This window comes from Lampetra planeri, chromosome 77, assembly GCF_965212315.1.
Source record: "Lampetra planeri chromosome 77, kcLamPlan1.2.h2, whole genome shotgun sequence".
Taxonomy (NCBI): Eukaryota; Metazoa; Chordata; class Hyperoartia; order Petromyzontiformes; family Petromyzontidae; genus Lampetra; species Lampetra planeri.
The window spans coordinates 1076672-1092719 of record NC_136182.1 but is presented as its reverse complement, the minus strand read 5'-3'; the positions used below and the strand labels follow the sequence as shown (position 1 = coordinate 1092719).

Genomic DNA, 16048 nt, shown 5'->3' with positions numbered 1-16048 from the left:
ATGAGTGGGTGGGTGAGTGAGTGGGTGAGTGGGTTGGTGAGTGAGTTGGTAAGTTGGTGAGTGAGAGAATGGGTGGGTGAGAGAGTGAGTGGGTGAGGTGGGCGGAGTCTGTGGGCGGGGCCCAGGCTCTCGGATGACGTCATCGCTCACCTGGCAGGAAGTGAAAGTCGCGCGATGTCACGTGGTGCCGTCGGCAGCGCCAGGCCATGAGGTAATCCGCTGTTGTTGGTTGTGGTGGTTGTTGTGGTTTTGGTGGTTGTTGTGGTAGTTGTGGTAGTTGTGGTGGTGGTAGTTGTGGTGGTGGTAGTTGTGGTGGTGGTAGTTGTGGTGGTGGTGATGATAATGGTGGTGATGGTGATGATGGTGGTGATGGTGGTGATGATGGTGATGATGATGGTGATGATGATGGTGGTGATGGTGGTGATGATGGTGAAGATGATGGTGAAGATGATGGTGGTGATGATGGTAATGATGATGGTGGTGGTGATGGTGATGATGGTGGTGATGGTGGTGATGATGGTGATGATGATGGTGGTGATGGTGATGATGGTGATGATGGTGATGATGATGGTGATGATGGTGATGATGATGGTGATGATGGTGATGGTGGTGATGGTGGTGATGATGATGGTGATGATGGTGATGATGGTGATGATGATGGTGATGATGGTGATGGTGGTGATGATGGTGATGGTGGTGATGGTGGTGATGATGGTGATGATGGTGGTGATGGTGGTGATGATGGCGATGATGGTGATGATGGTGATGATGGTGATGATGATGGTGATGATGATGATGATGGTGATGATGATGGTGATGATGGTGATGATGGTGATGATGATGGTGATGATGGTGGTGATGATGACAATCTAAGGGAGGCGCAGGATCGGTTCAAACATGAGCCAGTGTTGTCCGTCGTGAGTGGGAATTCAACTCGGCGCAGCGCGCTAATCGCTGCGCCACCGATCCCCACACTGCCCCCCCCCCTAGGTCGACTCAGCCTCAACCGAGTACTCGGCGCGGCGTGTAAACATCGCCACGAGGGAGACACAGGAGGCCGCGCGTGGTGCTAGCCACCCACCCCCTCGTGTGCCACAGTGTCGGCCTTCATAGGTGCTGCTACTCGCTAACAGCAGCACTTGCCCCAACAGTCTGTTAAGGCTACACGGGGGATCTTTGTATCGAGGAGTGTGTGTACCGTGGGGGAGATGCGTGTTAAGAGTGTGTGTCACTGCAGGTGTATGTGTGTGTGTGTGCTGCATGTGGTGGTGGGGGAGTGTATGGCGGGCGGTGGCGCAGTGGTTAGCGTGCTGCGCTACGAACCCGGCCACCCGAGTTTGATTCCAGCTCACAGCTAACACCAGTGAAACCGGTCCTGGGCCTCCCCTAGGTCGCCTCAGCCTCAAGTTAGTACCTGGTGGGGTGTATAAACTTCGCCACTCGGGACACAAAGGTGACCTGGCGTGGTGCTGGTCACCCACCCCCTCGTGTACCGTGCCGGCCTTCATAGGTGCTCGCTAACAACACTTGCCCCTACAGTCTGTTACAGGCTACACGGGGGATCTTTGTCGTTGTGCGTGTGCGTTTCGGAGGTCTGAGGAGGCGTCGTCGTGCTTTACGACACCATCAACATCATCATCACCATCACCACCATCATCATCACCACCAACACCACCATCATCATCACCATCACCACCATCATCATCACCACCATCACCACCATCATCACCACCATGAGCACCATCACCACCATCATCACCACCATGAGCACCATCACCACTAACATCAACATCACCAACATCAACACCATCAACCACCAACACCATCAACAACATGATCACAAACATCACCAACATCATCACCATCACCACCACCATCACCACCATCACCACCATCACCACTATCATCACTACCATCATCACCAGCACCACCATTACCAGCAGCATCAGCACCATCACCACCAACATCAACACCATCAACCACCAACACCATCAACATGATCACAAACATCACCAACATCATCACCACCCCACCCATCACTACCACAACCACTAAGTGGTGGTGACGTCACCGCAGCGCTTGTGCCAGGCTAGGTGCACAGACCCTGCAGGTGACACGGGTTGTACTGCTGCTGTGCCAGACTGGGTACACGTACCCTGCAGGTGACACGGGTTGTACTGCTGCTGTGCCAGGCTGGGTGCACGTACCCTGCAGGTGACACGGGTTGTACTGCTGCTGTGCCAGGCTAGGTGCACAGACCCTGCAGGTGACACGGGTTGTACTGCTGCTGTGCCAGGCTAGGTGCACAGACCCTGCAGGTGACACGGGTTGTACTGCTGCTGTGCCAGGCTAGGTGCACAGACCCTGCAGGTGACACGGGTTGTACTGCTGCTGTGCCAGGCTAGGTGCACGTACCCTGCAGGTGACACGGGTTGTACTGCTGCTGCTGCCGGAGGCCTCCTGGGGGGGCTCCCCCCACCCCCCCACAGTGACTCACACAGTGACACACACAGTGACACACACAGAGACACACACAGAGACACACAGTGACACACACAGTGACACACACAGTGACACACAGTGACACACACAGTGACACACACACACACAGTGGCACACAGTGACACACACAGTGACACACAGTGACACACACAGTGACACACACACAGTGACACACACACAGTGACACACAGTGACACACACACAGTGACACACAGTGACACACACACAGTGACACACAGTGACACACACACACACACAGTGACACACACAGTGACACACACACACACACAGTGACACACACAGTGACACACACAGAGACACACACAGAGACACAGTGACACAGTGACACAGCCCGTGTGATGAATTTAGGAAACTTTTTCACTACATCATGAATGTATGAATAAGTATAGACGTGTAAGTCACGTGTGACTGTGTATATGCATTCCTCTGTGTCTGACGTGTAGGTGGTGTGGCTATCATTTTTTGCTGTCAACAAAATGAGGGAGCTGTACCTCACTAGGATGGTGCTGCTGCTGCTACCCCTGCCGCTGGGCACTGTCAAAGTAGAGGACGGCAAGCCTCAGGTAACGGGGTCTCTTACCCCCAACGCATCCTCATCCCCTTTATCCCCTTTTCAAGCTCGTTCGTCAGCCCTCCCCCAAAAAAAAAACATGCTTCAAATCGCTTTAAAATATTGTCACTCTGATGTTGTAGGAGAAAACATTAAAAAGTCTATTTAATTAAGTAGAACGCGTTCTCTACAGTTATTTAAAGTTGAGAATTTTGATGTGACGTCACATTTCTCAACCATCCCCCTCAGTACTCAACGATGATCAAAATGTCCCCCCCAATATATCGCTATAAAATAGATTTTTTTTTCTATGTTTGTGGTTGTACTTGATTCATCCCTGATCTCTGCTGTTCCATACAATGAAACAAGAAAATGTAAAAAATAGAAAAACAGAGCAATGTAATACAATACATTATAAGACATTATTGTTAAAAATAAAGACAAAGTCCATCCAGGGGGGGGGGACTCCAGAACCCCCTAGAAGATTTGCCCCTGCCTTCCCCAATGTTGACACCATGGCTACGGCTAGGCCTCGGCAATGGAAGGTAATTTACCCTTTTTACCGGGTAAAAGGGTAAAGGGTAAAGATGTTGACATGCCAAGCGGTAAGGTAAAGGGTTAAAGGGTAAAGGTAGTTCGGAAGAATTACCCGGTAGGGTAAAGGTAGCGCCAAGTATTACCCGGTAAATACGGTGCCTTGTTTACCACTAAAAGCTCCGTGGCGCAGTCCGTGGCCTCCATTTAACAAGTAATATTTAAAACAACTTTATTAAAAACACGCTTTTATGAAATGTACGAGTAATGGCAGAACTCCACGACTCCAGGAAGTGGCCGCAATGCATGGCACAACATAAGGGGCGTGGCCAATTACAAACGACCCCACCATCGTGTGCTGGTGTCATTTTGTCCCAATTCGAATACAACGTGTGACTTACGGCTTTCCACACCTTACGCCACGCTCTCACACCCCAGAAGGAGGCACTCCCTGTTGTTTGTCATTCCCGTGCCACGAGAAAAGTTTTGCAAAAACAACCCCCTTCCTTCATTGACGTTGCCGGACGGTAACGCTGCGGTGGATGTGAGCAATGTCCTGGAGGGAATCGATATAATCAATCGCCGTGTCGTTACCACCCATCACTCCCTCCCTGCCCGCGCCTCCGATTTGCACGCTTGGGGCTGTGTACGGCACGAAAGAGGTTCAACATGACGCACGTGCACACACGTGGGTAGAGATTGCATCAGTCGTCACAATGAATAACACTGTGTAACGCACTTAGAATGTGTTGTTCCTGGGTAGTAAGTGTTATTTCCTCATTGCTTATGCATCAAAAGTATAGGACATGGACATTATTCAATCTTGATTTGAAGCTTTCGTGACTTTGGTTGTTCCGGTAAAGTCAACCACAGCAAACTACTGAAGTTGTTTCTTGCCGTGTTTGTCCCACCTGATGACGGTTGCTTGTGTTGCGATCGAAACGTCGTGATCTATTATTTTTTCTACCCACGTGACTTTACCGAAAGAACCAAAGAGTGCGGCTATTATTCCCCACACACTTTGCTTTTGTGACCTGGACAGCGACATTTTGATATGTACCTATTGTCAATGAGAACACGTGGTTCGCATTTGTGTAATTCCTTCACGTAAAGTCCTGGTCACAAAAGCAACGTTTGTGCGGAATAATAGCCATTTCTATACTTTTGAGGCGTAAGAAATTAGAAAATAACACTACCCAGGAACAAAAATCGTGTTACATAGAACAAATAAAACACCGCCCAGCAATATTCATTTTCGAACTCCTGACATTGTAGAACCGGTGGAAGTTTTTATTACGACTTTGTAATAACAACAATAACAACAAACAAAATGCCCATCGCAGTGGTGGTGGTGGTGGTGGTCTGGTGGTGGTGGTGGTGGTGGGGTGGTGGTGGTGGGGGTGGTGGGGGTGGTGGTGGGGGTGGGGTGGTGGTGGGGTGGTGGTGGGGGTGGTGGTGGTGGTGGGGGGGTGGTGGGGGTGGTGGGGGGGTGTGGTGGGGGGGGTGGTGGGGGGGGGGGTGGTGGGGTGGTGGTGGGGGTGGTGGTGGGGGGGTGGTGGGGGTGGTGGGGGGGTGTGGTGGTGGGGGTGGTGGTGAGGGGGGTGGTGTGGTGGGGGGGGAGTGGTGGGTGGGGGTGTGGTGGGGGGGTGTGGTGGGGGGGGGTGTGGTGGGGGTGGGGTGTGGTGGGGGTGGGGTGTGGTGGGGGGGGGGAGTGGTGGGTTGGGGGTGGTGGTGGGGGGTGGTGGTGGTGGTGGTGGTGGTGGGGTGGTGGTGGTGGTGGTGGGGGTGGTGGGGGGGTGGTGGGGGTGGTGGGGGGGTGGTGGGGGGATGGTGGGGGTGGTGGGGGGGTGTGGTGGGGGGGGGGGAGTGGTGGTGGGGGGGTGTGGTGGGGGGGGGGGGAGTGGTGGGTGGGGGGGGTGTGGTGGGGGGGTGTGGTGGGGGGGGTGTGGTGGGGGGGCATGTGACAGAGGGGGGGGGGCAGGAGGGGGAGGGGAGGGTGGGGGTGGAGGGGGGGAGAAGATCGTTAGTTGCAGAGTCAAATCTTTGTTGTCCAATCAGCAGTCTCCCCTCCCCCCACTAGCCAAAGAATCCCCAGACATTTAGCAACTATGAGTTTACCCTCCATTAAAACTAAAATAAGACAAAAATCACGCGCAAAGCAAGGTAATAACAGCGACACAGACAGCGACACAGAGACACACACACTGACAGTGACACACTGACAGTGACACACTGACAGTGACACACAGTAACACACAGAGACAGACACACACAGAGACACACAGGCACACAATGATACACAGGCACACAGTGACACAGACACACAGTGACACACACTGACACACACTGACACACAGTGACAAAGATAAAGATCCCCCGTATAGCCTTAACAGACTGTAGGGGCAAGTGCTGTTAGCGAGCACCTACGAAGGCCAGAAAGGTACACAGTGACACACACAGTGACACACACAGTGACAACAACAACCGCCATTCTTTACTAAGTGTCGGTGACTTCATCCCGACGCTTGTGCCAGGACAGGTGGACGTTGAGGCCCCGTGAGTGGGGGAACGTCTGATGGCAGGAGGCCACGGTGCAGGCCCAGCGGTTCCCGGCCCAGCGGTTCCCGGCGGCGGCCATGGGCAGGCCCTGGGAGCCAGACCACCACCTCGGGAGACAAACGGTGACGTTAACGACGATGACGTCATCGACATCGACAGCCAATGACGACGACGATGACGTAATCAGCGATGACGAACGGTAGCCACGGCGTCGACAAGATCAGCAATTGCATCGCTACAAACGACGTCCACGATTAAGACGACATCATCATCATCACCATCTACACGCCGTGCACTGTGCGGCGGAGCGGTGGTTCACGCGCACGGCGCCGGGTTTGGTCGTCGCACCGCGTGAACGCAGCGCCAAGACGTGCAAGTGCGGAGCGCTGTGTCGGTGAGCGTGGGGGGCCGCTCACCTGGTCCTCCTCCTCCTCGCCGCCCTCCTTGTCCTCCTTGTCCTCCTTGTCGCCCTCCTTGTCGCCCTCCTTGTCCTCCTTGTCGCCCTCCTTGTCCTCCTTGTCGCCCTCCTTGTCCTCCTTGTCGCCCTCCTTGTCCTCCTTGTCGCCCTCCTTGTCCTCCTTGTCCTCCTTGTCCTCCTTGTCGCCCTCCTTGTCCTCCTTGTCACCCTCCTTGTCCTCCTTGTCGCCCTCCTTGTCGCCCTCCTTGTCCTCCTTGTCGCCCTCCTTGTCCTCCTTGTCGCCCTCCTTGTCCTCCTTGTCCTCCTTGTCGCCCTCCTTGTCCTCCTTGTCGCCCTCCTTGTCCTCCTTGTCACCCTCCTTGTCCTCCTTGTCACCCTCCTTGTCCTCCTTGTCGCCCTCCTTGTCCTCCTTGTCACCCTCCTTGTCCTCCTTGTCACCCTCCTTGTCCCCCTCCTTGTCCTCCTTGTCGCCCTCCTTGTCCTCCTTGTCGTCCTCCTTGTCCTCCTTGTCGCCCTCCTTGTCCTCCTTGTCCTCCTTGTCGCCCTCCTTGTCCTCCTTGTCGCCGTGCAGCCGCTCGGTGAGACGCTCTTCGCCGCGACGTTTCTTGGCGTAGAGAAGCACCGTGACTGCGCGCCGGGACGGCCCCGTTAGAACCACGAGAGGCTCCGATCGCGCCGCATGAATCCCCGTGCCGACGTCGACGACGAACTCACCGGCAAGCAGAAGCAGGCCGAGCAGGACGGAGCCGGTGGCGGTGGCGCGGTCGCCATCGTCGTCGTCGTCGGGGTTGCCGGGCGGCAGGCAGATGTCGACGGCCTCGTCGGCGATGGCGACGGCCTTGTCGGGCCACACGGCGAGGGCGCTTTTCTTCACGTTCGGAAGGAGCAGCAGCAGCGTCCCCGTGCCGCTCGCCGCGGGAACACCTGCCACACGGAGACAAAGAGTGAGATGCACACGGAGACAAAGAGCGAGATGCCCACGGAGACAAAGAGTGAGATGCACACGGAGACAAAGAGCGAGATGCACACGGAGACAAAGAGCGAGATGCACACGGAGACAAAGAGTGAGATGCACACGGAGACAAAGAGTGAGATGCACACGGAGACAAAGAGCGAGATGCACACGGAGACAAAGAGCGAGATGCACACGGAGACAAAGAGCGAGATGCACACGGAGACAAAGAGCGAGATGCACATGGAGACAAAGAGTGAGATGCACACGGAGACAAAGAGTGAGATGCACACGGAGACAAAGAGCGAGATGCACACGGAGACAAAGAGCGAGATGCACACGGACACAAAGAGCGAGATGCACACGGAGACAAAGAGCGAGATGCACATGGAGACGAAGCGAGATGCACACGGAGACAAAGAGTGAGATGCACACGGAGACAAAGAGCGAGATGCACACGGAGACAAAGAGCGAGATGCACACGGAGATAAAGAGCGAGATGCACACGGAGACAAAGAGCGAGATGCACACGGAGACAAAGAGTGAGATGCACACGGAGACAAAGAGCGAGATGCACACGGAGACAGAGTGAGATGCACACGGAGACAAAGAGCGAGATGCACACGGAGACAAAGAGCGAGATGCACACGGAGACAAAGGCCGAGATGCACACGGAGACAAAGAGCGAGATGCACACGGAGACAAAGAGCGAGATGCACACGGAGACAAAGAGCGAGATGCACACGGAGACAAAGAGCGAGATGCACACGGAGACAACGAGCGAGATGCACACGGAGACAAAGAGTGAGATGCACACGGAGACAAAGAGCGAGATGCACATGGAGACAAAGAGTGATGATGGTGGTGATGGTGGTGGTGATGGTGGTGGTGATGATGATGGTGATGATGGTGATGATGGTGGTGGTGATTATGGTGATGATGGTGATGATGGTGGTGGTGATTATGGTGATGATGGTGATGATGGTGATGGTGATGATGGTGATGATGACAATCTATGGGAGGCGCAGGATCGGTTCAAACATGAGCCAGTGTTGTCCGTCGTGAGTGGGAATTCAACTCGGCGCAGCGCGCTAATCGCTGCGCCACCGATCCCCACACTGCCCCCCCTTCCTAGGTCGACTCAGCCTCAACCGAGTACTCGGCGCGGCGTGTAAACATCGCCACGAGGGAGACACAGGAGGCCGCGCGTGGTGCTAGCCACCCACCCCCTCGTGTGCCACAGTGTCGGCCTTCATAGGTGCTGCTACTCGCTAACAGCAGCACTTGCCCCAACAGTCTGTTAAGGCTACACGGGGGATCTTTGTATCGAGGAGTGTGTGTACCGTGGGGGAGATGCGTGTTAAGAGTGTGTGTCACTGCAGGTGTATGTGTGTGTGTGCTGCATGTGGTGGTGGGGGAGTGTATGGCGGGCGGTGGCGCAGTGGTTAGCGTGCTGCGCTACGAACCCGGCCACCCGAGTTTGATTCCAGCTCACAGCTAACACCAGTGAAACCAGTCCTGGGCCTCCCTTAGGTCGCCTAAGCCTCAAGTTAGTACCTGGTGGGGTGTGTAAACATCGCCACTCGGGACACAAAGGTGACCTGGCGTGGTGCTGGTCACCCACTCGCTAATAGCACTTGCCCCAACAGTCCGTAGTGCCTATACGGGGTATCTTTGTCTCCCTTTGATGCTGCTAATCCTGCAAAATACACGGGCATAAGTAGTACTAATCACATACTTGCATTTCCCATAAATATACAAAATTGCTCTTGATATGAATATTCTTTTGTCCTCTCGTCCTCTGGCTTGAGATGGCTGCCACCTATGTGTCAGATGATTGCCTGCCACCATTAAGCAATTGGTAATTAAATATAATTTTTTTTCCTAAAAAGTGGAACATTTTTGAATTTTTTTTCACGAAAATAAATTGTCACGCACAACGAGTCTGTGTGGAAAATGTCAGCTCGATTGGATCACGGAAAGTGGGTTAAAAAACGACCGAAAGATTTGCACGGTCGTAAGTGCGCAAGCAAGCAAGTTAACTTAATATAAAGGATTTAAAAATGAAAAACAGAGCAATGTAATACAATACATTATTAGACATTATTGTTAAAAATAAAGACAAAGTCCATCCGGGGGGGGGGACTCCAGAACCCCCTAGAAGATTTGCCCCCCCCCCCCCCCCCCCAATGTTGACGCCATGGCTACTGCTAGGCCTCGGCAAGGGAAGGTAATTTACCCTTTTTAATTCCTTTATATTAAGTTCACTTGCTTCCTTGCTTGCGCGCTTACGACCGTGCAAATCTTTCGGTCGTTTTTTAACCCACTTCCCGTGATCCAATCGAGCTGACATTTTGCACACAGACTCGTTGTGCGTGACAATTTATTTTCGTGAAAAAAAAATTCCTAAATTTTCCACTTTTTAGGACAATTTTTTTTTCATATTTAATTTAAAATACCAATGTGATAAAAATGAAACTCCTACTCAAGAAAAGCAGAAATGAATGATAAAATAAAACCGATGCCACGCATATTAGGGATTTATAGTGAAAAACTTTGTTTTGACGGGTTAATTTTTTACCTTTTACCTTACCTGCTAAAGGGTAAAAGGTAGGGTAGAGTGATTGTATTGTGGTAAGGTAAAAGGTAGGGTAAAGGTAGGCTCGTTGTTTTTACCTTTTAACTCTTACCTTGCCGAGGCCTAGCTACGGCCTCGCTCTCTTGTATCCATTTACACCTCCTTGCATCGTCCATCTCTCACCCTCACCCCCAATTTGCAGATGGAGCGCCGGCTAATGCTTGTTCTCGACGTTCCTGAGAATGACCCTGGGCCCTTCCCCAAGCAGCTGGTGCAGGTAAAGGCCCCCTCCCCTCACCCCCTCTACCCACATAACCCTCCCCCCCCCCACCGGCGTTGAAGTTGACTAGCGCGGCGGTCGTCACGGCGCTGGCGGAAGAGTGCCGGGCGCTAGCGGCAGTCTGGCCGTGGTGATGTGGCTCGCACCTCGCGGCAAGGAAGGTGTCCTGGGTTCGACCCCCAACTCGGGTGCCGTGCTGCCTACGTTGAACCCCCTGTTCGGCAGTGTGTGAGTGTCATTCGTTGGTTAATGTAAGGGTGAATGTGTGTGTGTGTGTGGTATGTGGTGTATGTGTCTTTGGGGTTTGTGGTGTTGAATTTAGCATGCCATACATCAGCATGTGATGTTTGTGTGTGTGTGTGTACACATGTATATATTATGGGAACCTCATTTGCCAGTAAAAATGATAATTGTTTTTTTACCCTTCTATCTGGCAACAAAACTGACACCTTTTTACAAGGAGTCATGTTTGCATAGACCGCAATACCTGCAGTCATAAATACCTGCAGTCATGTTTGTATTTATGACTGCAGGTATTGCGGTCTATGCAAACATGACTCCTTGTAAAAAGGTGTCAGTTTTGTTGCCAGATAGAAGGGTAAAAAACCAATTATCACATGTATATATGTTGGGGGAACGGTGGCCAATTGGTTAGCACGCACTGCGCTCTGAACCTGGCGATGTGAGTTTGATTTCCACTTACAGCTCACACCCAGTGACAGTTATCTGAACTTGGTCTCAAATAAGTACCCGGTGCGATGTATAACTGTCTCCACTGGGGAGACCAAGGCGGCCGGGTGTGTTGGTAACTGCATATCACACCCCCTCGTGTGCCATGCCGGCCTTCATATTTGCTGCTGCGCGCAAACTGCACTTGCCCCAGCAGTCTGTTGAAGGCTATCCGGGGTACCTTTGCGTACGTGTATCCACGTGATGTACGAGCGTACATCATGTAACGCCGCCCCTTGCCGCCTCCCCGACCCCACCTGCGCCCTCCCCGTGTGTGCTCTCTCGCGCGTGCGCCCCCACAGGTCAAGTCCAGCACACTTGAAAATGCAAGTTATCGCATCACGGGGCCCGGGGCAGACGAAGATCCCATGGGGGTGTTTATCGTGGATCCTGTGAGCGGATGGCTTTCTGTTACGAAGACTCTGGACCGTGAGCTCATCAAAGAGTTCCTAGTGAGGCACTCACACTAGCACCACACCCCGCGCGTGTGTTGGCCTAGCGAGGTCCAGGCCTCGATTGTGGAGTTCTCTGAAATGTCCTGCCCCCCGGACCACTCGGTCAACGTCAACATTTCCGGGGTGCAAGCGCCTCCCGCCTCTGGTGACAAAAACATTCAATTCTCTAAGTACCAATATTACTCAAATATATTCATATTACCGGAACATGAAAAGAACATTAACGCAGCTAGAACGGTTTTGTTTTTTTACGCGGAGAATTTAGATCTCGGGGTTCGGGTAATTTAATCGGGGCGGTTTACCTCATTTTATTTACAATTTTCAATATCACGAGTAAAATATTAACGTCCGAAACAAAAGGCGTCAACGTTTGCAGATCAACCTGCAATCAGCTTCGCAGCCCAGCGGACCTCCAGGAGTCCCGTCACGGCCCGCCGGTGGTCCAGGTGCGACTCTCAGAGAACCAACCACCGCTCGAGAGGAGGGATGTTTGGCCAACTCTAAACATCCCAACGTCGGCGACTACAACCACACGTGCGTTGCGTGTAACGCATGTGTGTGTTGCGTGTGCGTTGCGTGTCCGCTGCAGGACAACGGCCACGCGGTGGACAAGAACGGCCATCCGGTGGAAAATCACGTGTATCTCCTCATCGACGTGCTAGACCTAAATGACAACAGGCCAAACTTCGAGACGCCCGTTTTCCAGGGCTCCGTGGATGAGGGCTCCCTACCAGGTGCAGACGGGCGCGGTGGTGACGGGGGTGTGATGGTGATAGCACCTGCCTGGGTATTTTGTAACAACGGACACTCCACCCCCACAACTCTCAATTGGTGCCATTTCCTGTACACCTTGGGATTTCGACAGAGATGTCCTCTGTCTCCCACATTATTTAACATCTATTTCGACCACGTAGTTCGTGAAGCCTTCAATAGCTGTACCTGAGGAATTTCCATCTAGATTACCATCATATACCCGAAGCCTTGGAGAAGCGTGGCAAAGCCTAGAGTGGGTCAGGGAAAGCCCATACTGCAGTGTGAATGCTTTTCTAACAGAACCCCTGTTCTTTAACGACCTCTTCGGGGAGTTGAAACAGGAAAAGACGATGGCCTTCCGATTCACCGAAGCCGGCATAAAAACAGTCGGCGACTTGGTGGAAAGCCACAACGACCACCGAAAGTGGAAGAACGCGGCTGACATAAGCCACGCCGCAGGTCTCCGCACAATGCTGGCCGGGGAGAAATACTGCGTGGAGTACTCAAAACAGCGAAAAACTTGCAACTACAGATACACACACCAGACGACACCAACTCGGCTCAGCCTCCCCTTCCTGCCTTCCCGGAGCTACATGCTGCCTGTGTCCAGGTCCCTGGGCGGAGTGACGCAGGCATGCTGCTTAAGCTTGAAGACTGCGGGAACGTGGCTCTTAAAGGCGCCCCCAAGGCAGCGATATATAGCTGCTGCGTAAAGACTCTGCACCGTCAAGCCTTAAAAGACCTGCCGTGCACGAAGTGGAGGGACTGTTTCTCCCCCGCAGATAGACGTCATCCCTCAGTGGGGAGAACTATACAAGGCCCCAGTGGCGAAACGAAGCGGAGACCTCCAATGGAGGCTGGCCCATTGGGCACTGCCTTCGGCGGTATGGGTGAAGAAGATCAACCCAGAAGCGTCCGATTCGTGCGCCTTTTGTGGCCAAAGGGAGGATCTCGCACACCAATACATAGAGTGCCAAAGACTAACGCCACTTTTCAAGATGTTGGGAGCCATCTTCAGAAAGCTGGAAGTGCCTTTTTTCAAGAGCAGCCTCGTATGTGGGACACCACGCAGAGCGAACAAGCGCCACAGCTTGGCGAACTTTGTTCTTGCGCAGGCAAAAATGGCCATTTACAAAACACGCAAGAAAAAACTACAAAGCGACACAACCGCAGACGAGGGCTGCTCGGCGGTGGCCATGACGAGAGGTCTGCTGGTGGCGAGGCTCCAACTAGAGCATGAGTACTACGCCCAGGTGGGGGGCGAGTATGGCGTGTTCCAGGACAAGTGTGGGGAAGGCCAAGCCCTCTGCTTCAGTGAACACGGCACCTTGACGCTCACGATCTGAACCCTTCGGCTGAGACGGACCGCGGATACGGCGCGGAAACTAGACGCGCGCGGCCGGTTCGCCCGTGCGGATGGTCGGCGGCGACGTGCGCGTGCGGCAGCGCATGCCGCTGGCGACGCGGCGTGCTGTCAAGCACGTGGAGGACCGACGACGCAGCGCGAGCCGCAACCAGCGCCGCCGGGAGACGGCGAAAGCGCGGCGGTGCAGCGACCCCGACGCCCCGAGGGGGCAGCGTACGCACGACAGTACGGCGCGCTCGTGGTGGTGCGGTGAGTGTGGTGGCGCGGTGAGTGTGGTGGCGTGTTGAGTGTGGTGGTGCAGTGTGGTCGTGTGGTGGCGTGGTGAGTGTGGTGGTGCGGTGAGTGTGGTGGTGCAGTGTGGTCGTGTGGTGGTGCAGTGTGGTCGTGTGGTGGCGTGGTGCGAACGGTTATGTCCGTAAACTCGGGGGGATTATCGTTGATGTCGGCGATGGTGACGATGGCGGTGGCTGTGTTTGTGAGGCTGATGTCCGAGTCGCCCTCCATGTCTGAGGCCTGCACCACCAGCACGTACTGCGGCGTCGTCTACATCGACGGGGCACACAGACAGCACCAATTACAGACAGACAACGGTGACAAACATTCCTTGTGCAGCCTCAACAGACCTTTGGGGCAAGTGCCGTTAAGCGAGCTGCCACTGTGGAAGGCCGGCACGCCACACGAGGAGGTGGGTGGCCAGCATCACGCCCGGCCGCCTTTGAGTCCCTAGTGGGGATGTTTGCACACTGCAGCAGGTACTCATTTGAGGCCGAGTCAACTGTCACCAGTGTTGGATCGAACTCGGGTCCCCGGGTTCGTAGCGGAGCGCGCTCGCCGCGACACCGTCGCTTCTGAGACACACGAGAAGAAGAAGCCACTGGGGCTGAAAACTCGTTTCTTTAGATCCGCTTTTCGTGTTAAGCCTGTCGCCCTTCCCTCGCACCTCCGGTCAGCGCGATCGTCTATGTACGGTGCGCGGCAGACGTTCAACGTACGTGTATATACACACTGAAAACACAATGTGACACTGTACACGCAACCCCAGAGATTAGCCACCACCCCCCGGACCAACATCGGCCAATCAGCGGCGGTTGCCGCGGGACAACAACCCACCTTGCGGTCCAGCCCGGCGGCGATGGTGCTGATGACGCCCGTGGTCTTGTCGATGGTAAACACGCGGTCCAAGGGCTTCGTGGGAACCTGCGACACGATCTTGTAGCAGTTCACGCCGTTGGGCGATAAGGCGTCGTCCTCGTCGCGTGGTGGTGCGTGGCCCTATTCGCAGCGCCGTGCATTTTTTCCAGTTAACCTTCGCACCGGCGGCATTCTCGTAGCTCGTCACTGCACAGCGCAGCGCGACGACGTCTTCGCTGTTGTTGATCACTACGCAGACGTCATTGGCGTACGCCGAGAGTTTCAAGCTCGCTTTGTCAGGACCCAGGAACATGAGTCCGGTCAAGGTGGTTTTCTGCCTCCTGAGGAGTGGCTCTAGGGACAATGCGTACAGGAGCCCTGAGAGGGGACATCCTTGCCTCACTCCCCTCGTCACCGGAAAGGGGCGACCCAGGCGTTGGTTTATTTTGACAGTGCTGTATATGTCGGTATATAGAAGTTTGATTTGTGCTATGAAATTTGGTCCGAACCCAAAGGAAGATTAGAGCTTTTCCAGATAGCTGTGGTCCACCCTATCGAAGGCTTTCTCCTGGTCCATAAATAAAAATCCTGAGTTTATGTTGTGTATTCCGACTAAAGATATGACGTCCCGGACCGTGCCTATGTTGTTGTGAATGCTGCGGCCGGGGATGCAGTAGGTTTGTTCCTGCTTTATGACGCGACCCGCTACGGTCTTCAAGCGGTTCGCTATTGTCTTGGCGATTATTTTGTAGTCCGTGCAGAGGAGGGACACTGGTCGCCAATTTTCTATTCTGCGGAGGTCTCCCGTCTTGGGCAGTAGTGTCACTACTGCCCTCCTGTAAGCTGAACGGCAGTTTTCCCTTCTGCAGACTCGCTGTTAGTACTTTTAGCAGACAGAGGCCCAGTACGTCCCAGAAAGTTGCATAAAACTCTACTGGGAGCCCATCAATCCCTGGGGATTTCCCCCTGGGCAGCCCTGCCATCGCAACCCGCAGCTCCTCCAGGGTGGGTGATGGGACCTTCTAGTTTTCCTCTGTCTTCCTCCTCCAGGATGGGGTTTCCTTCTAAGAGTTTTTCGGCTGCTTCCGTTTGTGTGTTTCCACTTTGGAGCAGTCGTGAGAAGAAGCGTGTGGCGGTCTCTCTAATCTTCTCCTCGGCAGTCGTTATTTCGCCCTCCTCCGTCATCAGACTTGAGATGTTGCTGTTATTTTTGTTGCCTG

At 53.9% G+C, this 16048-nt stretch overlaps 1 protein-coding gene across 3 annotated transcripts; it reads left to right on the top strand.

The window, feature by feature from the left end:
* The first annotated feature begins 160 nt into the window (after nucleotides 1–160).
* LOC144738053 (cadherin-2-like) lies at nucleotides 161–15425 on the top strand. 3 transcript variants are annotated; one of them, XR_013589124.1, is made up of 8 exons: nucleotides 161–211; nucleotides 2967–3086; nucleotides 6147–6288; nucleotides 7156–7528; nucleotides 8672–8794; nucleotides 10317–10391; nucleotides 11426–11575; nucleotides 12168–15425. XR_013589124.1 is itself a non-coding variant. In XM_078620958.1 (7 exons), the coding sequence occupies exons 4-7, from the start codon at nucleotides 7391–7393 to the stop codon at nucleotides 12519–12521; spliced, it is 717 nt and encodes a 238-aa protein (XP_078477084.1). In that variant the 5' UTR covers nucleotides 788–1113; nucleotides 2967–3086; nucleotides 6147–6288; nucleotides 7156–7390; the 3' UTR covers nucleotides 12522–15425. The 3 variants fall into 3 exon arrangements, 1 of the variants encoding a protein (XP_078477084.1); XR_013589125.1 differs by lacking the exons at nucleotides 161–211; nucleotides 6147–6288 and adding an exon at nucleotides 788–1113; XM_078620958.1 differs by lacking the exons at nucleotides 161–211; nucleotides 8672–8794 and adding an exon at nucleotides 788–1113.
* The last annotated feature ends 623 nt before the right edge of the window (nucleotides 15426–16048 follow it).

Excerpts from the sequence above, each read along its gene's own strand:
- LOC144738053 (XM_078620958.1), top strand. The coding sequence starts at position 7,391 with ATGTCGACGGCCTCGTCGGCGATGGCGACGGCCTTGTCGGGCCACACG. Across the intron at positions 10,392-11,425 it reads TCCCCAAGCAGCTGGTGCAG|GTCAAGTCCAGCACACTTGA; the intron begins GTAAAGGCCCCC and ends GCGCCCCCACAG. Across the intron at positions 11,576-12,167 it reads AGCTCATCAAAGAGTTCCTA|GACAACGGCCACGCGGTGGA; the intron begins GTGAGGCACTCA and ends TGTCCGCTGCAG.